At 37.9% G+C, this 26,172-nt stretch overlaps 2 protein-coding genes across 9 annotated transcripts in view; one reads left to right on the forward strand and one right to left on the reverse strand.

Annotated features, from left to right (window-relative positions):
• LOC135168846 (zeta-sarcoglycan) overlaps positions 1–26,172 on the forward strand; it is a 165,996-nt gene that overhangs the window by 57,595 nt on the left and 82,229 nt on the right. Inside the window, exons 3-4 of one of the 5 annotated variants that reach the window (XM_064133432.1) lie at positions 13,897–14,119; positions 21,292–21,472. The exons of 2 other annotated variants lie outside the window; for them this stretch is intronic. In XM_064133432.1, coding sequence (XP_063989502.1) covers positions 21,299–21,472 — 174 coding nt within the window. In that variant the 5' untranslated portion in view covers positions 13,897–14,119; positions 21,292–21,298. Of the gene's footprint in view, positions 1–13,896; positions 14,120–19,532; positions 20,564–21,291; positions 21,473–26,172 lie in introns of those variants that run through there. 2 more of the 5 variants (XM_064133433.1, XM_064133434.1) reach the window with 2 other exon arrangements.
• The window catches only part of LOC135168810 (GAS2-like protein pickled eggs), a 215,368-nt gene that overhangs the window by 44,075 nt on the left and 145,121 nt on the right, over positions 1–26,172 (reverse strand). For 2 of the 4 annotated variants that reach the window (XM_064133349.1, XM_064133351.1), the window contains one exon: positions 25,629–25,733. The exons of 1 other annotated variant lie outside the window; for it this stretch is intronic. In XM_064133349.1, coding sequence (XP_063989419.1) covers positions 25,629–25,631 — 3 coding nt within the window. In that variant the 5' untranslated portion in view covers positions 25,632–25,733. Of the gene's footprint in view, positions 1–809; positions 1,270–25,628; positions 25,734–26,172 lie in introns of those variants that run through there. One more of the 4 variants, XM_064133353.1, reaches the window with a different exon arrangement.

The following is a 26,172-nucleotide window of genomic DNA, read 5'->3' on the forward strand; positions in this document are numbered from 1 at the left end:
TCTCTGGCTAGACACTGCAATATTTAACGACTGAGTGCTAAACAGTTGATACTTTTTTAATGATGTATTAAGCTCAGCAACAAATATTAAATGGAAAAATCTTGGGATCCAATGGTATCAGGGCCTGTTATCCAAATAAATCCCAGGTAAAATTTATCCTCAGGTTAAATTATATTGGAGGGGTTATAATTTATCAATATTTAACGTTCATTGTTTGACTAAGCAATGATTTAAGCCCGGCTGCGCCAGCTTCTCGTATCGTCCTGATCAGACAAGGGTACAATTCAATTTGGAGGGGGAGAGAGAACCTCGAACTTATCTGACGACCGAGATAAATATTATTTAATCCCAAGATAAAATCAGTGTTAATTCAAACGGAGCTGCATAAATTTAAAAATATTGTTCAGTGTACAGATTAAAAAATTATGAGCTCCAGGATTTAATTTAGAAATCGAAACTCGGTGCGACTGGACATGAGGATATCAAGGACTGAATATTTAAATATTTTTGTTTAATGAACATTTTTTAATCTGGAAAAATCAGCTACTTGGAAAAAAATAAAAAATGTGTGAAAAATAAATGAACAAGAGAGTTAAAATGCCGGAGGGACATTGCTCATTATTTTTCAATACCGGTATCAATAAAGAGTCCTGGATAATTGCTAACTACTAATACTCCGACTTTGGTACTCCGCCTTCAAAGAGGGAGGGATAATGCAACTTTGCCCGGGGAAGCACGCGCACGTTTGAATAATAAATACGCGAATGTACGTGCGATAAATTGTCAACGATAACGACACCAACACTTACCTAATCGTTATTATCCAGAATATATATATATATGTATATATTTTTTTGTTATTCACCAGACTAGTTGTCACACTTATGCGCGATAAACAATCGCGCCAAACACTCCAAGATCATAAGATTCGAGATTAAACCTGTATTTATCTCAATTTATCTGGTCACAAGTAGAAAAAAATTTCATAATTATTGTCTTGCACTGTTCATCATCCGGTTCACGACAATCACAAACCCATTGATCGAATGTCAACAGTCGTTGGCGATGACGTTCATGAAAAATGGTGTGATAATTTTCGGGAGTGTTTTTTAATTTCGAAATTAAGTTCAATTCGTTTTGGTTATTTTATTGGGGTAATTTCGTTTGTATGAGGCGATGATCTTCGACGAGTTTAAGTCATGCAAATCAGGAAATTGTTAACAGACATCATGCTCACGCGCTTTCCGGTCCCAGGGAGAGACTGGAGAGCATGCCACTGCTCCGGCTGTATTAAAGCGCCTAGAGCTTTCAGTGTCGCATTGGAGGGGGGTTCGGTAATGAGAGGTGACTGTAGAGGGAGCCACAAAACACGGTACCTACGGTGTCGGTATCTCGGGACCGAATGGGCTGAAGGGCGGAAGGGAGGCTGCTAATTGATTTTCCGTGATTCAGGGGGGCCTTAGGGCCACTGCGCTGGGTCAGTTTGATTTTGAAGAGCCAGGAAAAATTTTAAAACGCAGTTATATAATTTTTTTTATGGAATAAATTCTTTAAAATCTTTATCCGAGTTTGTTATATCATAATATATTGGACTACATGATATTGGAGTTGGCCCTGGAGAGAGCCACACCATGGGTTAGTCTACAGCTGTCGGTAGAGAAGAGCCTCGTGTGCTCGACTGTAGATGCTCTGGCCTTCATGATGGGTTATTTATCCTCTCATGTTACGTTGGTCATTCGCGGGTCAATTGCCCGCGGAAATTGAAATACTCGAATGCCGAAAATGAAGAAAATTAAGACAATTCAAATGATTTTCAATTTCAGTGCAATAGTTCAGCATTAATCCAAATAGAATGGGAATAAAATTACAATGCATTCCATTTTTTTTAGCTCAACATAAATTTGTTCATTAAACTCTTTATTCATCTTCATATTCCAATACAAATTGCATTTTTCCAAAAATTGTACAGTAGTTACCATAGAAGAAAAATTTTTGACTTCATGTTCCACGAAAAAATATATGAATTGAACGCAGCGCACATTCATAAAAAAATTTCTGCTGATGGAACTAAATTTCTAGAAAATTATGTTAATTTTATCATTAAATATGCCAGAGTATCTGCGATTGTGAGTATATACTGTAGTTAAACGTGATCAAAGATGCGAGGCGTCGAAGAGGTTGAAGTCGACTCTGTGTGTATCCAACTGTTGGTCTTTGGGTGCTGGAGTTGACAGGGTCTTGCAGATGTGGTTGAGTACATATTATACTCTCAATTCCCGTCCCCGAGGTACTCAGCCTCTGACAAAAACAAACAGTTAATTCTGTGGTGACTCTACCAATAATATTAATTAACCAACGTCAGAGGAGGAGATAAAAACTGAATGTATGAATTTCCTGGGATCATAATCATAATTAAATGGAAATTAAATGAATGTTTAGGCTTTATGAGATAGAGAAAACTCCCCCAGCAACTCGCAACAGAATAATTCAGGGGAGTATTTCAAATATGTTAATATTTTCGTTCATATTTATCCACAAAAAATATTATGATTAATTATGTCTGATGGTATTCCCCTTGCCTTCATCAATTCTATTTTCAAACGAGTCTCTCCTACTCGTTCTTGATTGCAAGTTTAGATAATATTTATTTATTGTTATTATTATTCCCTAGGAAAGTTGGTGTTTTCATCAATTTATACATTTGATTTTCCTCAGACTACAAAACCAGCAATAATTATCTTATAATTATCTTTTTCTATCCTCAAAATAAGTAGTTGGAAATGTCCCCAAACTTGGCACCGACTAATCCCATTTCCATTAACCCCCAGTATCCTTTATTACCCCCTAATTCTCATAATCCCAGTGAATACACGAGGTGCACGTTTTGTCAATCAGTTTACCTTTAGCATTGTGAAAAGTTCTAATTAGTCAATGTGCAGGGAATAATCATTAGCTTCCACTTAAATGTATTCAACAATTGTATTACCCCAGAAACTTCCCTCAATTTTAGTTTTCCGGGGGGAGGAGTTGTAAATAAGTATTAAATTAACAGGTCCATAAACATCGTTTGAAAGTCAAAGGATTGTGGTAGTTACTTGCTGGTTGGTGACTCAATTTGAGGGAACCGAGGAAAGGAAATTTTTTTTTTAAACTGTCACAGATTTTTAGACAGACCATAATTGAAAATTCATCATTTTGGGAGAAAATCAATGCGAGCACTGAATTATTCTGGTTTTCTGGAATAATTAAAATGACAATTGCCTTCGGTTTGAAAACAATGACAAAAAATGAGATGTATACTGTTTCAACTTTTACAACGAATTTTTCGAGTGTTGAATGAAGAAGAATAAGGGCAGAGGGTGTTATACGGCGCAACTGCTATGGAAGAAAGGAATTGCCCGACGAAATTATTTCCCTTATAAATCAACGGTCATAAAGTACAAACGCTGGAGATTGCTGTTGTTATCTTTTTCATTTTATTCCCCCTCGCTGGATTTTCATTAGTGGTTTTTTTAAAATAGAAGTGGATTATACGGTGTAAAAATAAATATCTACATCGCGAGTTGGCCCGAAGAGATAAAAACAAAAATTCACCCAAAACGTCTTTTCGCCATTTTTTAAAATCCCTCACGAGTTGAACGATAATTCTCACCCAATTATTCTTATCCCCCGTAATCGTGAGCCTAATTGTGGAGAAAATTTTCAAAGGCAGATAAATCGCAGATATAACAACCCTCGCCCTTTACAAAATTAAAAAATAATTTTTTAAGGGTGAGTTTTCGATTAATGATTTTAGAAATCATCTTTGGACTTTTATTTCTAAAAAGAATATGACTCTCCCCAGTTGCGAGATAATTCCCCCCCAATTACTTTCATCCCCCATTAATCGTAAAAACGATTCACACGGGCATTATGATTATCTTCTAACGATGAACAATCATCATGTAACACTCGAGCCGAAGATAGTGGAGCATCGAGCATCGAAATATCACTGGGCACCTAACGCAGATGGCTGATTCGAGGTCATAGGTGTGTTGGGGGTGTTAGAGGGTGAGAGGGAGGGATGTAGTAATTTGTCGGCTTGGAAGGAGAGGCGACTGGCTCCAGGCTGATAACGGGGGAGTGGTCCATTCTCGTCTGATTTGAACCTGCTCCTAGGCTACCCCCTGTTCCACTTACAACATCCCACCCTATCACGATACTACGTATACATATACCCAAGACGTCAGACTCCCTCTTACCATCGTCCCATTCTCTTCCCTTCTTCTGTCTCTCTTACACAAGCTCCACTGTCTTGTTTCATGTTTCAATCATCTTCTTATGTTCTACTTACGTCGAATGTAAAGACGCTTCTTATGAAGTTAGAGTGAACATTTCGAGGGATTTTCGCTCGGGGGAAGTATTGAATAGGGTTTTTTTTTCGTTTCGTTGGAAGAGAGTGGAACTCTCGATTTCAATTATTCGTCAAAAAGATGTACAAAGGGAATAAATATTTTGGTCCTGGAATTTTTTTTTTTTAACTATTGAATTTTCCGAATCAATTCATATCTTCATTTTGGAACAGAATATTTTTAATTGCTTCAATAATTTTTCTTGAAGTTAAAAATGTTTTCTGCCAAAACAATATTGACATAGACATTCTCGGTAATTTTCTGAACTGCTAAAAATGGCCCAAATATTTTAATCTAATTTTTTTTTAATTAGCCATAAAATTATAGAAGTCCGAAAATTTTTAATTTCCCATACCCATTACCAAGAACCTTGGAAAGGGCGTATTGTTGTCATGTCTTGGACTTATATGACTTTGGAAACTGCCACAACCACCTAAACACCCTCAACACACAGTATTGCTATATAAGTATCTATCGGTGCGGCTGAAACCGTTTACAACGGAATATTGTCCCGTCTAAGCCGCCCTCCAATATTTCATCAACTTTCTTATTCCTTCTTTTCTCCACCGCGGCTTTTCTGTTCTGTATCCTCCAGCAATTTTTACTCTCCCCGAGGCCATATACTTTACTGCTATCCAACCCCACTGATCTCCCACCACTTTTTTTCGCACCTCACCCCCGCCCACCCCACTATCCTTGCCATTCCTCTCAAACACACCCCACTAGGAACTTTCTCACAAACACATTTGTACAATAAGTTTGATTCTCGCACCACTGTCCCACGACTGAATGCCAATACGATCTTCTCGAGGTAGTGGAGGAGAATGCGACGCGAAAACTATGTCCGAGTATTTTACAACGACTCCACCAAACTGAATTCTCTGTTTCTAGGACATTTTCCTCGTGAATAGGTTGAGATGAGAATTATTAATGTCATTGTTCGGAATTCTTTCATCCCTTCAATTTTTATCAATTTTTCATTATTTCTTCAGGGAATTCTATTCAACGGAATATTTTTCCCTCCATTTCATTTAACAAATATTTTTCATTGCACGAAGAATTATTCATTCAATTATTTACTCCATTTTCTGAATTTTTTAAAACAATTTTTGAATTAATTCATCTTCAAGTTTCATGTCATTTAATTTCCATTTCGAAAATAATCCTCTCGAGTATTAAAAAAATCATTAGAGAAAATGGGTCACCTCCTTTGGGTCGCAGACAGAAAAAGATTAATTTCCAAAACTCAATGTCCTCACTGAAAATTAATTCAGGAGGAAAATCAATTATCCCCCATTTTCATTAGACAATCTTCGATCCAGAGAATTAATTCTATCAATTAAAAAAATTGCCTGAACAAATAGGCTATTCATATCAACTTCCAGGAGAATCATTGTCGGAAAATTAATTGACTCAATAAAAAAATATATCCAACTTGCAAGAATGAAATTTCAAAATAAAAAAAAAAACAGAAGAACAATCAAATTTATCTGAATATCCTTCAATTGTGGCTCACGAATACCTTCAAACTCCTCGAAAATAATGAGTAACATAGTTGAGATTGGAATTTCTTTCGAGTGACTACTCGTCAAGGCAGAAACTTAATTAAATATCCAAAGTGTCCGACGAAATTACGGAAATTGGTATGACGACTTTTCTCTCCTTCTCCCCACAACTGAGTACCGTTGGGCCATTCTTATTACTCGGTCTACGACGAGGTACGCGACGCGGCGTCCTTCCTATTCGCGAATATTACTACTTAACGTCTAATAAACGTCTAGGCTTCGAGGTCGTACATTTTCGTTGAGCACCCTCGGGCGCAGGGTTCTTTTACCTTCTCCACTCGTCTCTCTTCTTTTTTTTTTCGCTTCATCATTCTATCTTACCACCCACACCTGAGTGTGATACTCGGGAATAACGAGGGTATAACGTAAAACGTCATGACTACCGCTTAGGTCACTCTCTTCCTCTCTCTCCACCCCCTCCCACCCCCCTGGGCCATGCACATATTAACACAGGGGAAAGAGTCGGTTTATAACAGACTGGAAATGGGTGCGACAGTCATCATTATGGTCGAACTATCAGGGTTGTAATAAGTCCTCATGATTATTAAACTAATAATAGAAAATAAGTAAATAAAAAAATTTTGCAAATTATTCTGTTTGATGAAAATCAGAAAATGAAGTTGAAAGAAAATTATAGTCGAAGAATATCGAATGTTTGAATAGTGTAAAGTTCTCTTTCACTGGTAGAACCTATCAATCAGTAAGAACTCATTCCAGTTGAATTATTATAAATTTAAGGCACGTGCCTGTGCCTAAATACCCTAAACTTATCACCCTCTTCAAATTACGTAATGAAATAATGTTAAACCTACCGCATAACATCGAATAACGGCCTCCTAAGTTATTTTAGAATTTCCACTGCGTAATACATTTGAAAAAAAAAATGTCGAGACCATCGAATTTACGGTTCGTGAAAGCCTGAAACCGCGTATATTATCTGTTGTCTTGACAGGAAAGATTTTTAGTGGTTCGAGGGTATAAAATATTGGAGGGGTCTTCGATTCGATTTTGTGATGTATAAAGCTATCAAAATCAATGGCCCGGAAAGGCTTACAGCAATTACCGATATATAACTGTTTAATGCACTATGTTTCTTCTCTTTGTTCAGAATTATTCTCAGGGCTCTTCATGCATCGATCGAATGCCCAATTCCCTATTTTCGGACGCTATAATCATAGAGAGTTCTGGCTTCTCGCATGAACCGAGAATATTTTACGATTTATTTCCATCAACAAGATTTTTCCGTTTGAATTTAGTATGCGGAGGTGGATTCTGAATTATGTTAACGTTTTATCGACTGAAAGACACATGAAAATATCAAATTAAATTATTTCTATCTAAAATTATGAAGGAAGATTTGAAACAAAATGAAAAGGTGTGATGTGCATGTAGTTTTGTCTCTCGCTTGAGAGCATCTTCTCAGTTAAGTAATCCTAGATAGAGCACTTGAAACGGAAACAGTGAGAACGGAGGGATAAGCGGGATAATAAGATCCTCTCGATTTTACCCCTATACCATCCCTTTCTCCAGATGTTTGAAAGAAAGGGTTCAGCCAACCGTTGTGAATTTGTATAACTAATCCGGAAAATCTCGTCATACAATTGCAAAGGGTTTGGGTACACAATGATGTCTCGTGTTCATTTGGAGTTTCGTCTTTGAATGACAGCCATTTTCCCCCGTTAAATTCCGAATCAATTTTTGTAACTGTCACTTTCTTCATTGGATGACACATTTAATTTATTAATGTCAATTCAGGAATTATATCGCGACAGTTCCTTATCGAAATTACCCAACGTGCAGCCAAACTTTTAATTTCTTTCGATTGAAATATTCCCGTTAAGTAGTTCAAGTTTTAATTTCTCCGACGTCTCGCTCCGCGTGAGTAAAATAATTTTTTCAATGACGATGAAGTCCACATCATCTTCCATCTCCTCGAATTCGTGGCAACCGTCAGTTGCTCACAACAATAGCAGTAGGCGGCTGACTGCAAACATTCCTTACCACTGGGAAGGAGGGAATAGCGCAACTGGCACTGTCGCCACCTCCGCGAAAACCTCATAGTCATGCTAAACATCCCGGTCGCTAGCCGAGGGAAGGAGTGATGGTGTAGGCGTTCGGTCCAACGACGGACGTGCATGAATAATTAATTAGGTCGTTTCGTCTCACGGCATCCACCATGCCTTAACACAGTGAATACAGAAGTGGGCAATCCTGGGCCAACGTTGATGCTTGCGTTTCGGGGAGAATTTGTGAGCGTGTGGGTCATTAACGATTGAGGATTATCATATTGATTTTACCGGAGGTATTAGCAGCCGGTAAAAATCTCCGATCGCAGTAGAAGATTTTATTATAAATAATGGAGGTCAGAGTTCGGCGCAAAGTGCATCGGAAACATTTATTTTTTATTTATTTATTCGTATATTGAGTTTTAAAATTATACCCTGAAGTATCTGGGAGTTGAATAATATCAATTTCGTAATCGATTTATAATTTACGAAAAAAAATTTAAGGCATTTTTAAAAAAATGCATTAGGAAAATTGAAGTCACTGATTTTTTTTTAATTAATAATATTTCGGGTCGCAGTTCATTACCCTCAACTGTACTTAAGCATTAAGTACCTTGGGAGAAGTGCCAGATGAAAGAGACTATACACCCCGGGCTTACGGATTAAGATCAATTTCGTGTGCTTCATGGATATGCAGATCTTATGGGCGCGTGTACATCGAGGATTAAAATAACAGTCGACAATTGCAATACAATCGTATACCTCGAGCTATAAATATCGGATTATTGAGTTTATTGAAAGTGTCTTATCACCCCTCGCTCTCCCCTAATATATTATTCAGAGAAGTTCGTTTTTCCGGTCTCATGCGTTATTGTATGCGACCGCTCATATCCTCCTGATTCTAATGAACAAATGCGAGGGTAAATTCCGTCATAAAAACCCCCGATCAAATATGTCAATAAATATTGCATTGAGTTGTAGTCAATACTCGATGTTATCAATGAATTGAATGTCCAGGTGAGTTTGTTCGTATAATACCGAATATTACTGAAATACAAAATGATTTTCAGGGAAATGGTTAACCACAGATTCCAGCAAATAAACTATTCCAATCTGGAAATCCAGGGAAGGGGGAGGGGAGGAGATGGAAAGACCCAGCGTGACAAAGAGAGCTGAGGGGGTTAGGGGTTAGATAACTGACAGTGAATTCGTTCTACTGCTGTTGTCGTATGTGTTGGCAGGGGGAGAGAAAGAGAGAGGCGTTGTAATCCTTGCACAAATGTGGGAGAGGTCATTCATGTGCACGAATAGCCACACGAAAAGCAATCATCTCGACCGGACGCAATCAACCCCTCCCTCTCCCCTATTCCCTTCAACAATTCCACTTCTCCATCTCAATCTGTGATGGGTTTCCTCTGGTAATTCTTAATATCTTATCGTGTGGGCTGTGGGATGTGGGAGAATGGAAATTTTAAATTTCCGGAAGGACTTTTTTAACTGGAGAAATGATTTGTGAGAAATTCATATGATTTATTTTTAATGAGTGACCTAATGGCACGTAAAATGATATTCGACCCTCTTTGGATTCTGTGGCAGGCTTCGCAAAACTAATTAAATAATTAAGTTATCAAATTAGTTGATCAGAATAAAGGAATTGCTTTTTCTCAAGGATAAAGTTATATGACATAAAATAATTTGGGTTGAAAAATTGTTGAATATTTGGGCATTAGATTTCTATTTACCGTTGAATATCGCATACTCGAATAATTCATCGCTCGATAGATGATTGAATGAGACGCCTCGTAAGGGGTGTAAAAGTGGTGAGCGTAGAAAAGCCCCGGTTTCGGCCGTTCTACAGCAAAATTCTGACAGGCTGGCATGGCTACGTGGCATGGTTGGCCACGGCTAAACTTCGTATGACGTCAGTTAACCGAAATCACGCCAAATCGATTATAACGGCTGGATCGTTACGCCATGGTAATGAGAAATGACACGTATTTCATGGGGTAATTCGTTCATGCGTGAGGATGCACACGTTTATCGCGTCGACTCAAAATTCAATTCATCGTGTCATCGGGAAAATCACGAGGTTTTTCAATGCGTTATAATATTATTTAAAAATCTCCTCGATTTCAAACCACGAAAATTGATAAATTAAATTGGTCAACATAAATTTTTCATTGACACTTCTGCTGAACTTTATTAAAATTAATGTAGTCTCTCGTGGATAAGGATTATAAAATTCTCCCCGAAAATTCTCGCACATAAAAAAAAAAATGGCAAACTCGTATGAAAAAATTTCCCGTCTCCCTCACCCTCGTTCAATCTCTCGAAACCCTCGCTAATTACGTCTCCGCTACCCTCCAGCCTCCCCCGGAAATTAGCACAAGATAGTTAGACCCATGATATAACCTATCATGACAAACGGCCCCTGAAACTTAAGACGCGAAAATGCAATCCGTTAGCACCGGCTCTTTCCGTCGTTCGCGCTTTCGGTTTCCACTCAGCCCTCACGTTCTGATACTCCCCACCGTACCCTTCAGCATGAAGACGAACGGCTGGCTACAGCCGTGTCAACCGGAAGTCACGTAGCGGACTTTCAATTTCCGGTAAAGCCGCTGGACGACACAGCAGGAATGACTCCTCCTCCTCTACCCCCACCACCCAGTGCATTTCGTATATGGAGTTATTTGGAGAATGGCCCGAATTGATTACCACCACTGGCGAGCAATGAGACAGATGTGACTCCCATACGTCAAGTCATTCCGAACTGATGCCACCAGGTTTCAGGACAAGTGAGAAATTCATGATGATTTTGAATGTCTCATAATAAAAATCATCACTTGACCATTTCACTAATATTTCACCAACTTGTTGTCCTTCTCCCCATCGTCGTTGATTGTTAATTAGCTATTCCGGAAATAACAGTTGGAATTTTACTCAATTTCCGGTTGAATGAGGCAATCAATTGGCCTGAGATTACACGTTAAATAACGTCTGGAGTTCTGAGCACAGGAAATTCATGAATTCTCCCAAGTTCACGTTACCAACACCATCAAAGTCCACCCAACCTCCCAGACAATCGACAATTCACTATAAAAAACTGGATAATTAAAAACTTGAACATCCTGATGTCCGTAAAAATCTAATATCTGTAAATCGTCCGGGTGATTATTGAAAATGAAAGCTCTACTTCAATCGCAAGTTGAATGAGATGAGGTCGATTGAAACACGAAGGGATATTACGACGGAAGAAATTCTCAGGCCCATTGTCCCTCCGATCGTTTGTCAACGGCGAGATTCGATATAGAAATTTTCCGAGGATAATACTCATACCAGACTTCCGCATCTCAACTGGAAGCTTCTTACCAGAAATGATACGCTGTGTAATAACGAACAGGTATATCTGTATGTTGTACTCGTTATGTGTCCTCTTGGTTATTTTTCCTCTCCCTTCTCTGTCCGGGAGCGATCGAAGGTCTCGGGAGTTAGGTGATGAGAGAAGCAGTGAATGGAGAAAAGAATTCCACGGCATTGTACAATTTTAATAGAGAAGCTAGTCTTCAGTGGAGCAAAATAATACTGAGCAAGATGGAGAAGAATGTTGAGTGCATCGTGGAGATACGATAGTTGTTACAGCTGTTGGCCACTCTTGTCGGGTGTTTAAGTGATATTTAAGGAAGCTACTTCCTTTGATGACAGCTCAATTGTTTATATATTAGTATTACACATTCAGTGACCAGAAGAGCGTTAATTGCTCGAGTGATTATGTATTACTATTATAAAATTGGTAATAATGGGATAGCAGTTAATGAAGGAACAGGGAGTAGATAAAAATTCAATCACACTACAATTTTAATGGAGTAGTCTTCAACGGGTCAAGATGAGATCAAGAGTTATGAGGGAAGAGAGGAATGTCGTTAGGTGCATCGTGAAGGTATGTTGGTGATGGCGAAGTTATGGTGTTTGAAGGAATCATTTGCTCCTCATAGAAGCTCAATTCTTCCTATCACTGTCGTAGAGTCATTCAGATATGTCTGTCCTTGTAACTTCATTCTAGAGTAATCATCAAAGTGCTTAGCAATCTTTGGAAACTCTCCAATATCAGCCTTTATCATCACGACACTATCCCAATAATATTGCAACGAGCTGACACTATCATTCTGGTGACTTTAGATACTATCGTCACGAATCAATTTAATGGACACTGGATAATCGTGGCACGATGATCAGTCTGCCTGTTCATTAGGTTATCAGTTCTCACGTTTCGAAATACAGCATGGATTCAATCATGTCATATCTCATGTGCCATCTACATGTATAACGGATTAATGAAGGTCGTCGCTGATGGCCAGCCTAAATCAGGAGAATAGGGATGATGGAGGGAGGAGGATGTAGATAATATGGTTGAAGTTGGCTTTTACTCATTAAGAAACTATCGTTAATGAGAGTGGGCTCCAAGTGTTACAAATATTTGACGGGTAATAATCCTGACTTCAATCGATGTCAATTAATTCTGAGCCACGACGACTCCCTGTGGGATCATGACAGGCTCTCGACGATGTCCACTGAGGGATCAGGGTGGATCACGTGAATTCATTTGGTATTAACTGCACTTTGAACTTGTACAGCATCCTCGTTGGTGCATTATCAGTCGGCCAAAACATCAGACAGCCATTGCAGTGACTCGTCATGGAATGGGGCACTTGATCCAGACTGTTTTTTCCATTTTTCTTTATTCTGTGGTATCGAAGTTCTTTTTGGGAATGCAATAGACCAGATTTGACGAGGATCACTTTAGGATCAAGCGAATTAAGGACTTATTTGCTATAATTGAAGTTACCTTCTTGGTGAATAATAGTAACTCGTAACCTTCAGTCAAGAAGTAACTGCTCACCCACTTCAAACTACCTCTTTGCCAATTTTTCCTTATTCTCTATTTTAAGGTCTGAAAGTTTTTTTTTCCTTGAATGCAACAGTGCTTGCTTTCATACCTTAATCACCATGCCACAAAGTACCCTGGATATTTCTTTGTCCAACGATTTTGGAGAAGGGATTGTTGAAGTCCAACTACAATGTCTCTTTGATTGCACAGGAAAATATTTTTCATTCACTGTTGTACATATTATTTATGGAATGAATGAGTCAGTGATTTATTAGGAATATTTCCAGTTGAAATGAAATATTCAAGAGAAATTATTTTGTCGGTATCATGAGCTTATCTTCATAAATTTTTCAAGCTCCTTGTTAACCTTTTCAGTATATTTTCCATTCTTTTAATATCCAATTTGAAATGTGAATAATTCTCTCTTGAAATATAATTCAACCAAAAGTTATGGTGTGTTGGCTGCAATAGTATCATGAATATTTAACCAATAGGTGAAAAATGTGTTCATCACAGAGTATTTTTTTTTGTCGAGACTTGTAAACTGCCTCAGTATATATGATTTTGGTGCGCGAGCATCCTTCAATCACCCTGCGCGATACACACTGTATCCGAATAAGGGGGAAAAAAACATTTATTTGCATGTGACCATAGAAGAGGGATATGTCGGATCCCGATCGACGCGTGTCGTTGACATTCGCCCCAAATTTTTTTTTTTCGGTTTTTCACCCCCTTTTTCAACCCTCTGCCTACCCCTCACCAATCGATCCGGTATATGTCAAATGCTCTCCGCAGTCACCAATATTCTATTTGTCGTTGTTTTTGGATGGAGCCGACATACTTTCATATATATTTTTTTTAGCTCTACGTCTCAATCATCCGAAATCACGAGGGGATGAAATGAGAAAGTAGAGGGAAAAATAAAACGTCGTTCGACAATATATATTTATTTAAAATATTAGTAAATGTTTATTTAACTTGTATTAACATTAAAATGTTTCATTAATCTCACACAACAATAGTACAAATAAATCCATCTCCTCTAACAGGGCTAAAATATACTAGACAGTGAAATGGAGAAGAAGGATTCGAGATACCAGTTAGTGGTGTACATGGAAGGAGGAGATGTACACAGACGGAGAACCAGAGGAGGACAAGTAATTTCCTTACTGGAGGCATGAGGAGCGTGAGGAAGTAGTCCAAGGTGTGGGAGAAAGAGGGTAACAAGAGACATGAGTCTACAGGGTGTGTAACGAAGTGAGGGAATAACACGTAGAGTACCAAACTAAACTAAATAATATTGATGGCTAACGGAAATTGAAAGCCGTTAAGATTCTCGAGTCTGCGGTGTGAAATAGAGGTCCGTGTTGCATAAATAAAATACCGTGCATTAGGATTAGAAACAGTTGCATTGCTAAACATTATAAACTGGCTTGTGTCAGCACTTTCTTGGATCCTGCGATGTTTTATGTTTATGAATATTTCAGGGGGAAAGTATCAAAGGGAATTGCTGATGAATGCCATGCGGGGGTGACATTTTTTAAGGGAATAAATCGGGATTTATCAGACGGAATGGATGTGAGAAAATTGATGGATGAGTAGGGAAATTTTAGTCAAGCGTTTGAACCAAGCAGTCATACATTTTTTACATTTCTCATTTTATTGCTTGAAGCGTTTCAATCTGTAAGATTTATTTACAGCATCAGTTAGGTTCTAAATTTGGATATTTTATTATCATTGATTTTAGGTATTTGATCTATTTCGTCGTTTTTTTAATGTACGATACAGAGCGCAGTTCTCCTCAGCCGGCGACAATTTTAATGAGTTAACAAAATTAAACGAGTTTTGCATTCAAATTAGCCGCCGACGGTAACAATGAGGAATACGCGCGACAGACTTTCGGAACATCGATAGTCTCGCTTTTAGTTTTTTTCGTAATAGGATATTTCTCCTCGTGTATTATTACTCTGTTATCTTAGATAAACGGTAGTATATTTTACCAGGAAATACGTTGGCGAATAGTCGTCGGTTCATGCAAATTTTCACCGCACAGCGGCCAAAAATTTACCGGACAAATGCTGAAAAATGGGGGGCTTAAAACATGCGAGTGTAGCGTTGACGATAGGTTCACTATATTGAATAATACTCGGTTGAGCCTTTTCACTGTTTCCACTTCCTCCATGTCTTGCGAAACTTCCCACAAAGTTTTCCACTTTTTTTGCCGTCTCGGAGTGATATTCTTACCGGAGTTCATAAATCTTCAACTATTTTTTTTCTCTCCATTTAGATGTTTTTTTTTTTCAATCTCGTATTGATCGGAGGAGAGTTTTATTATTGGATTAGTCCTTGATGAAGTAAACGCGCGAAGCGTTAATGACGATAAAAAAAATAAAAATTGAATTGCAATTAAAATTCTCTATATTGTCGGGATTGGTAATGGTGAATGACGATGGGGATAAAGCGGATATTGAATTATTTTTTCGTTATTTCTCGCAATCAATTCGTTTATGTACGAGTCTGCAGTTATTCGGGAATGAATACAGGAGTGGAGAATCAACGAATGAAGTGATGAGAAATTAGTTTTTTGGGGGATACAATTTTAGTTGAATTCTATTTTAGTGGACAGTTTATAAAGTCCTCCATTCTCACTCCTATAATTGACCCGAAATTGTCTTTTTAAAAATAATTGGCCGGTCGATAAAGCACTGAATGAAGTGACAAACTAAGAATGAAACTGATACAACTATCCACCAACATCTCCATAAAACAACAAACTCCCTATCGAATTATTATATAAAAATTTACCGAATGAATATCGTGTGAAGTGAAATTGAAGTCACCGACAACTTGAGTGATAATTTCCCAATAAAAAAAAATTAAAAAATACTATTTGCTGTCTCTAATGATCTGGAATAATTGTCTCAATCAGATTCACCGATATCATCGGAATAAATTACCCAATTTAATATGGCAAGACCTGATTTGAAAGCTCATAAAAACCCTTCAAAACGACTTCAAATTTTCCCAGTCTTCATTAACTTCATTTTTCAATAGCTTCCACCCATGAATAAAAAAAAAATATCCCCCAAATGATGAATTTAGTTCACGGAACTATGAAAGAGACCATGAATCCGCGCCATTGTTGAAAGAAAATAGGAGTTGAAAAGTATTATGGTTGGTATACAACACAAAGCGAAAAACCTCGACACATACAATCATCGTCATCTTCGCCGTTGTCGATGCACGCATAATAATAAACCGTCGGTGGGTGTGAAGTTGGGTGGTACGGGAATAGGGGGGGAGGCTAGGATATAAAGCAGTATGGAATCATAAAGGCCTCTTCAATCGGCAGCCAAGGGAAAAAGGTAAATCGGAATGAGAATGCGCGCTAGCACGAACACACGAGAGAGTGATGGTGTAGTCGCTCTGTGCACGAATTTTCAGTTTTTTTTTTCTCTCTTCGTCATCGGCGAAACCCAACGGTTTTTCTCGGCCTGAAAGTGGAAAATAAGAATACAGAGTGAGTGAGGGAGGGAGGGAGAGAATGAGAAGGGAAAAAAAATATGTGTATGCCATATATTATGACGAAATTCTTGATCTTCTGGTAGTCAGACTGCTTTTAATTCACGAGTCGCTGGGTTTTTTTAATCGTGATCCACCCACAGTTATATTCTTTTTATTCTCACTCCCCCCCCTCCCACCCCCCTGATATTCGTTGCCTTGCTTTCGCTTGATAATTCCTTTTTTTTAAGCTTCTAATCTGCCGGGTGTATCTTCTACTCTTTCGCCCATTTCTGGTCGCTTATTATTCTCCGAGATTTTCCCTTTGCTTTTACTCTACTTCTGTTTGAATTACTCTCTACTGTTTTTAATTAAACAATAAACAATTGGGATGATGATTTTTTTTTATTTTACAGTTTCATGTAGCTGAATTGATAATTACGTCGTTTAAAATTTTTAATACAAAAACATTAGTTGAATATTAACTGAGAAAATATTTTAATTACACGTGATAATATGTCCGACTAATTTTTCCATGTGTTATCGTTTATTTTTCTCGGCGATTTTCCTTTGCTTTTATGCTACTTCTGATTGAGTCGCTCTCTATTGGTTTTCATTAAACAATGAGCAATTGTTTGAGTTGAAGTCGGCGAATTTCATGGTTTGATGATGTTTTTTAATGAGGATAATTCATTCATTATCTGTTGAAAATCATACTGTTCGATTCAGGATATAATATTGGGGAAATACCCAAAGTTTGTACGATACAGCTGTTTTTCCGACATCATATAACCCCCATTCATCCCCTATATTTCCTCTCATTCGAACCGCGTGGTTTTATTCCTCTGATTTCCTAATTGGGGATTAAAATACTCATTGGTGAGACTTTTACTGATATAATGAATTTATTGTTCATTTATAATGGGAGAGTTTCGTTCAATGTACCATCATTCCTGGAAAATGGGTGGTTACATGGTTCAAATATATTTTTCTGTCATTATTTTGATCTATTTAATAATTGCATGTCGGGAGTATAAATCATCACGAAACGTTTTCTTCTTTCAAATATTGACAAAATCCAGAATTAACATCCGGTCAGTAGTAAATAGTTAATTACGAGTAATCGTTGACTAAATTTGATGAATTTCCTCCCCAATGTCACGACAGGAATAATATTTATTCGATCACAGCGCTTTTTAAGTTGATACTAAATTAATTAATGAGCATTTATAACTGCCCAGTTATTGAATTAAGTTTAAATATTCGGTAAAACATTTGTAAAATTCGATTTTTCACCCCGGCGAAGCCATAATGGGGGGTTGGGCGGTGGTGGGAATGCGAGTAGTTCAGCCAGAGCTATGGGGCAACCTTTACCTGAAAATTGCCGGTGTGAAAATTGTGGAACATTCATCAAGTTGGTTGGGAGGAAGGCGGCAGGCTACACTGCGAAAGGTGCCTTGCAATACCACCTCTCTCCCTTCCTCCCCTCCTTTACACCTGGCATGTGAGATATCGATTCGCGAAAACCGTCACGATGAATTACGCTGGCAAAGAGCATACATGCACGAAAAAAGGGGGATGACAGCGGGAGGAACAAATTATTAGGGTTATTCTATTATTTTTTAACAAATTCACGCAATTTTTAATCAATTAAAATTTTTGGATTGAGCCAAATAGATTTTAATTCGAGGAAAAAAATTTTTGAAACCTCCAATTTGATGGAAAATCCAGGACAATTTAACCGACAGATTTAATTGTTAAAAAAATTGTTGAAATCGTGGAGTGATATTGTTGCAAACTGTGTTTGGATTTTGTTAATCAATTTGGATTTAATGGCTGGTCCATTCTAAGAAGGAAAACAATGGAAACAGACCATCGAGAAATAGTAGTTGAAAAATGCGAAATCGACGATTCTTCATCGTCCAACAGTTTTCACAACTTTTTGTCCCTCTGTAACCGAGGGACTCCTTGTTGATGCTCTCGATTTCAGAGGAAAGCATCGTTTATGTATTACGAACACACTCCACTCATTTTTCCCCCCTTTTATCACCGTCCAATTTCTCTCCCGTCGTTTTCAACAGTTATATGCACTGGATCCCACTCTCGCAGTGGTAAATAGACGTTGGTATACGGTGATTCTGAAAAGGCAACATCAAGTGATTGCCAAATAGCATATCGTAAGGTAACTCTTCATTTTTGTCTCTTGGAAGTGGTTCCCGGTGCATTTTTAATTACAATTTTACGAGAGAATGTCTTAGTGTTGGATGAAAATCAAATAAAAAATATTTCATATGTTTTCTGATGTTGAAAAGTTTTAAAATAATTATTAGCCTATATAGTTGATATTTTTTCTTGGTTTTTAGAAATATTGCGGGGAATATGGGGGACTGGGGTTATTTTAGGGGGTTTTAGGCGAATTTGAATAGATCCAATCAATGAGGGAATAAAAAGGGGGAGGGAACTTGAAGTTTGATTAAAATAGTGCTGGGACGGAAAATTATTTTTACATTTTGTGACGTATTCCAGTAAATTTGAAATTCATGAGCGATTGATACGCGATTTTATATTTAGGAGTGACCAAATTAGAAAACGATGAGTTCTACTTAAAAGCTGATGGAATTTCGATTTAGTTGATTTTCCAAAAATTAAAAATGCAAAATGTCATTTCAGTAATTAATAATTTATTTAATTCACAAATTTAATCGTTGAACTTAGTTGAATCTATAAATACTTAAACATCTTTAATATTCAATCCCCCCTCTCCCAGCCGCAACCATAAATCTCATAATGATCTCTTAATTTAATTTCCCCTCTTCAAAAACTTGATATTAAAGAATAACATTGACACCAGACCGGATATTTAATAACATAATAGGATTTTTGGGTGGATGAAAGAGGCCATCGTCTGAGCAACGTTCGGCGAGTGCTACGTTCTAGTGGATCTTCCGTCTAAGGAAAATAGCCGAAGAGGATCCCGATATGCGCAATGGAGGTGAGCGGCTGGCTGAGCCCTTTTGTCGTGGCCAGCAAGAAGTGGAGGATGGTGTGGTGAGTGGAACGAGGAAATGGACTGGATGGATAAGAGAGGAAAGGGAAGACGAGGATCGGTGCATGCGCGAAGATTTACCACGTGAGCCCGCGAATTCACGAGCTTGAGGACTTGACGTCCTGGTGTTCAGTGTAGTGCGCGATCTCGTGCGAGACGCCCGGGCTCATCCTGATCAATGAGGCCATTGGATGACTGTTTTCCAAAGCACTCATGAATATTTTATCAAGACTGTTTTGACCGATGACAATCAGATGTGTAGGAAGCGAAAGGGGAATAAAAAATTTGCCCAGAAAATTGACAATTGATCGATTCTTAATTAAAATTTAATGATTCGATGAATCGATCAATGTCGTTGAAGTATTTGCGGTGGAGAATGAGGAAATTTAATGAGAAATTTCTACGTAAGAGAATGATGAAGTTACTGAAAAAATTAAAACTCTAAATTTCAAAGTGTCTGAGTGCGGTTCAACTCGATGTTATTTATGGGACAGTGGCTTATGAAACACTAGATTGTTCTTTATCACCGTAAATACGATAATCGCCGAGGCCATCGAACGAGTGCCTTCAGCTATGCAGCCAGTTCAATTTAATGGTTCATGAGTTGATGAAAAAATCCAGAAAATTTCGTATCGATGGGGGATGAACGTGGGTGACATTGAATGCGTTAATATTTCCGGAATTTCTAGTCTAGTCTCGAAGTTGATTCATCGAATTCTATGAATTGATAATCGGCAATTGCAGTGTTGACCTCTAATTTTGTTATGATTTATTTGTGAACAATTGGTTGGTGGTGAAAATGTATAAATGCTGGTGGGAAATTTATCGATAATTCCGGGTGATTTCTCATTTAATTTTCGTGCAGTAATTCAACGAAACAACGATATTGCGATTAATCAGTTCTTGATTATAATCGAAGGGGGAGCCATCCCCGGGAATTTGAAATTCTGAATTATCAGGGCTCATCAATTACATCGGGAGTCTTGCTATCGATCTTCTGACAGTGATTAAGAAAATTTTCCGTAATGGAGAGGGTGGCTTGGGCGCAAATATGAGGGGTGATAAATAAGGATACAATGGAAAAGTGCGCGTACAACATCGAGTGAGAGTTGATTAAGGGGAGAAGTTTTTTTTTTGTGTCAGCTGAGGTCCGGAAATTGATCTGAAAGGTGAGGAGAATGGGTCAGTGTGAATGATTATTATCGTTTGTCACGTGTGTCTCGTTGGGACGTACTCTTGTTCCCTGTCTGTTGTGAAAAGGGGGAGGGGGGATGCAGGCTAACGAGAGGTTGTTAGAAGATCTTGAATTATTAGTTCAATATTTATGGGGAATGTAATGTACTTTACACAATTATATGGAAAAATTGAGATTATGGAGTACGCGACCTGGGACTGGCTATATTTATTTCAGATTTTAATTAATTAATTAATTAGCTTCTTGAGGGATGTTTGTGATCGATTTTTCTTTACTGGATATTTTTGTTCACAGCTAGAATTAATATTTGAACTTTAAATGTCTTTGGAGAAAATTTTTGACACTTAAAAAACGTCTGAATGACATGAAAATTTATCTGAATTACAACGAACAGGTTCATAAATATTGTAATTCAGGTCTGAAATTCAGACATTTGTTTTTGCTGAGTTAGGATTTTTTCGAATGTTACTGGAAACAGTTAAATTAATTTGAATAAATTTGAAAGTAGAGGCAGTTGTCTGACTTTCATCAAAGTTTATACATTTCGTGTGAGAATATTAATATTTGGACATAGCAACCACTGCAATTTTTTTTGAGAAGTTTCTCTTGAAAATTTATAATTTATTCAGTTCACTCAGCACGAGAATAAATGGAAATTCGTTTGATGCGTTCTGCTAATTAAGAAATAATTAATATGTACAGGTCCATCATGGAAACCTCGCCGACATTGAGTATCGGTGGATCAAGGGCGAGAGCAGCGTTGCTGGCGACAACCACCACAACAGGAACAACTGACAGACGAGTTGTTTTTCTCGCGAGTTCACCAGGTGCTAGCAGTAACCACGAGACAAGAACATGGCCTCATAATTGGTCCCCGAGTGCGGTAAGTTTTCATGCACAACATTATTCTCATGTTTAATTTTATACTGCGGTGGGTTGGCCAGAAGTGCAAGGAGATGTTTAAAGAGTAAAACGAGAAATCAAAGTGAATTGCGATTTTCGTTGCGTGTCCAGTCTGATGAGTATGGATGTAAAAACTATTTTAATTTTCTTCTGTACTTTACGAGCGTTCATGAAATATAAAAATTCTGCATGTTCTGATTTTGCTTTGCCAACTGCAGTGGTCGGCGCGGTTCTGTTCTTCATAACTTTGAAATTAAATTTTTCCTCTGGTTAAATCCTTTGTTTTTAGAATGACCAAATAAAAATGGTGAATGGGATTTTTTCATGCACTTTCGCGAGATATTTCATTTGAAATAATGAATTATTTGTGTTGAATGAATTTTATTCTTCTGCAAAGTCAATTTTGTACGGTAAATTGGAAATGTTTTATTCTTTTTATGATGAGGGATTTTCGCGAGATTTTTTCCAAGTTATATTCTACTGAATTTCGGTGTTTATAGAATTTAATTAAAAATAAATGTCAGTAAGTCGGTCCCAGCAATTCCTAAATTATTCTCACGCATACTTGGACCAATGATGTCGCCTTAAAATGAAAAATCCTCAATATCCTCAATTGAAATAATGAGAGTATTAATTCTCCTTGAGTTAACCCGAAATCCGAATAATCCCAAGTTTCCAAAAAATAAAATACAACGTCTCTTCCACAATTTGGTACACATTCTCTGATAACAGTGCCCCGGTTCACTCATTCGTATATCTAAGTCCCAAGTGATACGGGTTAACTCTCAGCCATTGTGATCTCGTCGGTGTTTCGAAATTCCAAATCCGTCTCTCATCTCATTCGATTCCTCGCTCAAACCGTTCTCTCGTGTATCTCTCAGTGTGTATCATCGTGGGGTTGAGTTGGTGGGTATCGTAACTCGGTAGCCCCTACCTCCACCAATGCGGGATGGCCCATGTGCCAGTAGATACAGACCCACCGTGAGGATCACACTGCCACTCTTCCTGACAACGTTCACACTGAGGGGGGAGGGGGCGTTCCGGTTTGCAGGGACATTTTGGGTAATTTTGGATTGATAACACTAGTTAGGGGTCTGCCAACCGAGTTGAATCTGCATTTGAGGCCAGTGAATGAGGGAAAATCATTCATGTTCATGCGATAGACTCCTGAAAATCGAGTGCTTATTTCTCCCTCTCGTCAGCTCTCAGAAGATTAGGGATTTGTTCACGTTCATTGAAATAATAAGTTGTGGGTATTGAACTAATGACTGTATTTCGTTCCTGGGGAGCATTAGTTTGAGTTTATCTGGCTATCGGAATAATTGGAGACAAGATTAATTAAGGATTCGTGCGGTGGAGTTATTATGGTAATTTTGGGGGGAAGTAGGTTGGCTAGAACGATTTTTTCCATCTTATTAAACACGAAATTATCAGGATTATGGATATTTTCACAGTAAAATGTCAAAAAGCGATTCTTATATTCTTTTGCAATAACTGTTTTGAGAGATGAAAATATTCTGATGAAGAGACTCATAAGTGATCATCAACCACGAAGTTGATTCCTCAATGAATCATAAAAAGTTTGAATAATGAGTTTTATTCAATTATAATACTCAATTTCTCCACGATAATTGCCACTTCAGTAATGATAATTAATTATCATAATCACCGCGGAGCACTCCCTTGTTTCATCTCCTACCCCAGTGAATTTTCCAATCAATGTTTTTCAGTACAAAGTCCACAATGAATTCCGTAGAAATAAAATAAGAGCCACTCACCCAAAGTTTTTTTCGATAAGTCCATTTCAACTCGCCTCCACTCCAAGTTCAGAAAGAAAATGAGTCAATAAACTTGGTTGATAACAGCTATACAGATATATTTGTCTTTATGTTAATGAGAAGGAATTTCCGTTCTCCAGTGGCTCTTCTTATTTTCTTACTTAAAAAACTGTTCAATAACTGGTGAAACGAGTGTTTTGGAATAACAAGAAAATTTTCCAACTCGGTATTACGAATCAACGGTAGCACGCTAATATCCATGATGTTAAAAGGGTATTTACCCCCCTCCTCTGCAACCCCCTACAGGGCAAACATCATAAAAGGTAATCAAAGACAAATATTGTGGCGATGAGTTACGGCGATTTCTCTGCTGGCGGTAAAATACCAGCGCTTGCTCTTGTAATTACCAATTAGGGGGTGAATATTTCATGTTTATTGATATCTTCTATTTGAGGGATGATTATTCCTAATTCGCATTTTTTTCCAAAGAATAAATCCGAATGATTTAACCTTTCGTTCAGGCAAAAAAATTTATTACGTCATTCAGTTTAAAATTCTCGAATTCTTGTGAGAGAGATAGAAAAAAAAAATAGGGACATTCATCCCCCAATTATCTTGATAAATTCCATTCTTATGAATTCCGAACTAACTGAGTTTGAAATAACATTACCCTCCTATTGGGATTAATGGATGAATTAAATCCAGCAAAGAGGGAGTCTCCATAACAGGTTAGATTATTCGTCTCAGCCATTTTATGAACTCCTCTTATTTCTATTTTTTTTTCTCCTTCTTGGACTGCCACCCACGTCCTCGATTATTTCCCCTCTCGAAAGTTCCTTTTTTTTTTCTCCACCGTTGGACTCTCCTCGGGGCTTCCCTATTCCCACTTTTATTTTTATTCGTCCACTGCAAGTCCATTCATAATCCACCTTCTATACCATCCCATATCAACTGTTTTGTCAGTTCTCAACATGCCCTCGGGAATGAATGGGACTTCTTCTTCCGCCGGTGCTCATTAAAATTTAAGCCACCGTCAAATGGCTGTGACTTTCAAATTTCATCTATTATTCTTGGTGGCTTTTGTCGGTGACTATTTATACAATCGTGGTTAATGAATTAATTGTAATTAGAATTTATGAAATTATCAGTAATAATTTACGATGACAATGGTGTTGATAAATCAATTATTACATCAGAATAAATTGAATTATTCATTTGTCGTTGTCATGATTTAAATAATTTAAATTGAGACGATGAAACAATTGTCAGGGTTCGCGAGGATCAACCTAAAAATAATGAGTATAATAATAATTATACTCCCATAAACAGGGATAACGTAAAGATGTTGAATGGCAGAGAAAAATTTCAAAAGTCTCTCACTATATTTTTCCTGAATAAACCCTCCAGAATTCATTAGTCGAGAACGAATTAATTAATTACCCGGAGTCAACCACCACTCGATATCCCGTAAATACATCGACACTTATTTATCACTGACCCATGTCAAGAGGTATCGAATGTCTCGAGTCAGTGGACGGTTGAAAGTGACGAAACAACAAGGGGGTGTGTGAAACGATTGGACATGGGGTACCGAATTAATGCCACGAGGAACAAGCAAAGAGATTGATGTCGGTCTAGTCCTGTCTCTGTCGTGTCGTACTCCTTCGACCCTTCACCACTACGAGGCAAGCCGCAAAGTGTTGGCCCATCGACTTGCGCGGGCGTTGAGACCCTGATTAATCTCACTCCACCGCTAATGCTCCCCTTCCCATGTTTTCATGTCATTTACAATCACATTTGGATACAGGGAGAGACGTTTCTGTCGAACTATTAGATACATCCGAGGGGGTGATTGATAGTTCGGTGATCTATCGGTTTTTCCTTGAGCTTTCAAGGACACTACTGAGTTTAGGACGAGTTCTGCAGTCAAATTGTTGCATTAATTAATAATCATTAAAAAATAGCCTCCGCCTCAGGTTTTATCATTGAGTTTCCGAAATTGTAGTATATTTGCAAAATGATGAAGGTTCATATTTTATTCGTCAAAAACAACTGCGATATCCACTCGTTCACCGACTACTCCATTATCCGGTCATCTAATTGACCCTCTGGGGACGTCCTCTACTATCCCCTAAACTCAATTTTCCCCTCATACCCCGAAATTCCGAAATTCTTGAATTCACTGATACCGGAAAACTCACTGCACGAAACCCCTAACCTCGTCGCTTGAAAGCTAATGGCAGAAACTCACTACGAGTCTGATACTGAATCCCACTAACCCCCATCTACCCGCCCTTTCGGCTGAATCAAATTGAAAAGCGGGTATTGGTGCCTTTGAAGTTTCCAGTACCAACCTACCATAATCTTTCAAATAATTTCACCACTTTCTCCATGTCTCCTTCCAATATGTCAACTTCAGGAGATTATCCCTCGATCCGCCCTCATCTCCTCTTTCAATTCCTCCTGCAACATAAAAAATTTGTTTATTTATTATAATTTCAATATTATCCGGCGGTTTGGAGATCATTCAAAATCATTTTATCACTTTCTACACTCAACGCTTCACCCCCTCATCCCACCATCCCTCGCTACCTTACCCCCAACCACAGCAATCACAGTAAAACCAGAAAAAATTTCGTTTTTCATTCATTACCGAAAAAAAATCATTAGAAATACCAAACAATTTTGTTAATTATTCTACTTATCTCGAATGTAATTTCCAGCAAAATGACTTTTTAATAATTCTCAACGGACAACCTGCGTGTTAGATAACTCACCCTGGCTAGAGGTTACAACTGGGTACTAGCCTGCTCTGTGATTGCCAATAAACGTCGGAGTGTTTTCATTTAATCGTTCGCGTTCGTTGTTTCTCTTACCTCAGGTGGGCAGGCAGAATGGGGAA

This window comes from Diachasmimorpha longicaudata, chromosome 13 (genome assembly GCF_034640455.1).
Source record: "Diachasmimorpha longicaudata isolate KC_UGA_2023 chromosome 13, iyDiaLong2, whole genome shotgun sequence".
NCBI classification, from domain to species: Eukaryota; Metazoa; Arthropoda; class Insecta; order Hymenoptera; family Braconidae; genus Diachasmimorpha; species Diachasmimorpha longicaudata.